Source organism: Gregarina niphandrodes, assembly GCF_000223845.1.
Source record: "Gregarina niphandrodes unplaced genomic scaffold scaffold00252, whole genome shotgun sequence".
NCBI classification, from domain to species: Eukaryota; Apicomplexa; class Conoidasida; order Eugregarinorida; family Gregarinidae; genus Gregarina; species Gregarina niphandrodes.
The window spans coordinates 677-1,935 of record NW_011646012.1 but is presented as its reverse complement, the minus strand read 5'-3'; the positions used below and the strand labels follow the sequence as shown (position 1 = coordinate 1,935).

Here is a 1,259-nt window from a genome sequence, read left to right as displayed (position 1 = left end):
CGTCGCAATCTGCAAAGCCGGCGTTCGCTCGCTCAGACCCTGGAGTTCGACGGTCCCCCTTTAAAGTATGATTGTACTGACGCCGATGTTGAGATCGTCTCGTGTTCATATCTCTCAACTTCGTGTACCTTCCGGAAACTAGGCTCCGAGTGGACCTGCTCTTTCTCACTCTTGCCGACGACCTATTTTGTCGTTTCCGTCCAGTTGTTGGTCACTTCTGTCGGCTTATAGCTGTTACGCCTATTCTTATTCTGATTCTGATATCCCTTCTTCCCCTTATAGTTCTGTTGTTGGCCGTTATTGCCGTTCACCCGGTTTCTTTCGCGAGCTCTTCGCGTATATGTTGAGTGGTCTGTCGAGGGTGCCGGACTCCATTCTTTTCATCGTGGCATCTTTGCCGTATGCGATGATTGATATTAACAGTCGGTCCCTCTGTCGTTGTGATATAACTCCTTCGTTGCGTATAGTATCCAACGCGTCGATCAGTACTTCGGAGTTCTCAATTAACGGGTGGTAAACGGCCTGCGAGATGATGCGTAGCTTCATCTCAAAAAGCTTGGGTATGGTGGTCTTCTTCTGTTTTAGTTGTGCGATTAGTGACATTGGGTCGAATATAAGATCTCTATATCCTTCACTGCCTCAAATCCATAGCGCTGGTCGTTGTCATGGCGTTGCCGTGGTTCCGAATCGAAGCTACTGTATGCGGATGAGTCATCTCGCATTACCTCTTCTAACCCTCGAGTAGGTTGTCTCGGGGGTCTCGGCATCGGTGGTGGAATATACTGTTTGGATTGCGATGAGGTAGAGTTCTGTTTCGAAAACGTGGGTGGAGCGTTCTTCTGGGCATCCCTAAACTCCCTGGTAGTCAGTAATGGAGTTAAGTCTAGTTGTGGGATGGCTTTTTTGTTTAAGTCACTCACCATTGCCTTGAACTTTCTCACCCAGTCTGGATGACAGGTCTCTAAGTACTTATCTCGTACTTCTATTAGGTCCTCAAGGGCAATCTTTTCTCCAGAGCCCGAGTCTCCAGCAACTTCAGAGGAATGAGTTGAAACAACGACATGTCTAAGCACTTCTCCTCCTTGCATTTGCGAAAGAACTCCGCATACACTTGTTCAGGTACCGATCCGACAGCTACCGATCCGACTCACAGACAGAAGAGATAGCAGCAACAACCGGTTAGTATGCCTTCGTAGCCAGTGGGGTGAGCGACAACCGCTTACTAAGCGAATGTTCTGCCCCTAAAAACCCCCAAAAAG

At 48.4% G+C, this 1,259-nt stretch overlaps 1 protein-coding gene across 1 annotated transcript; it reads right to left on the bottom strand.

Moving 5' to 3' along the window:
- Nucleotides 1-297: 297 nt before the first annotated feature.
- On the bottom strand, nucleotides 298-603 carry GNI_230730 (hypothetical protein; the record flags this gene model as incomplete). The annotated part of the gene is made up of 1 exon (XM_011135667.1): nucleotides 298-603. One exon carries the CDS (start codon nucleotides 601-603, stop codon nucleotides 298-300), a length of 306 nt encoding a protein of 101 aa, XP_011133969.1.
- Between the last annotated feature and the right edge of the window lie 656 nt (nucleotides 604-1,259).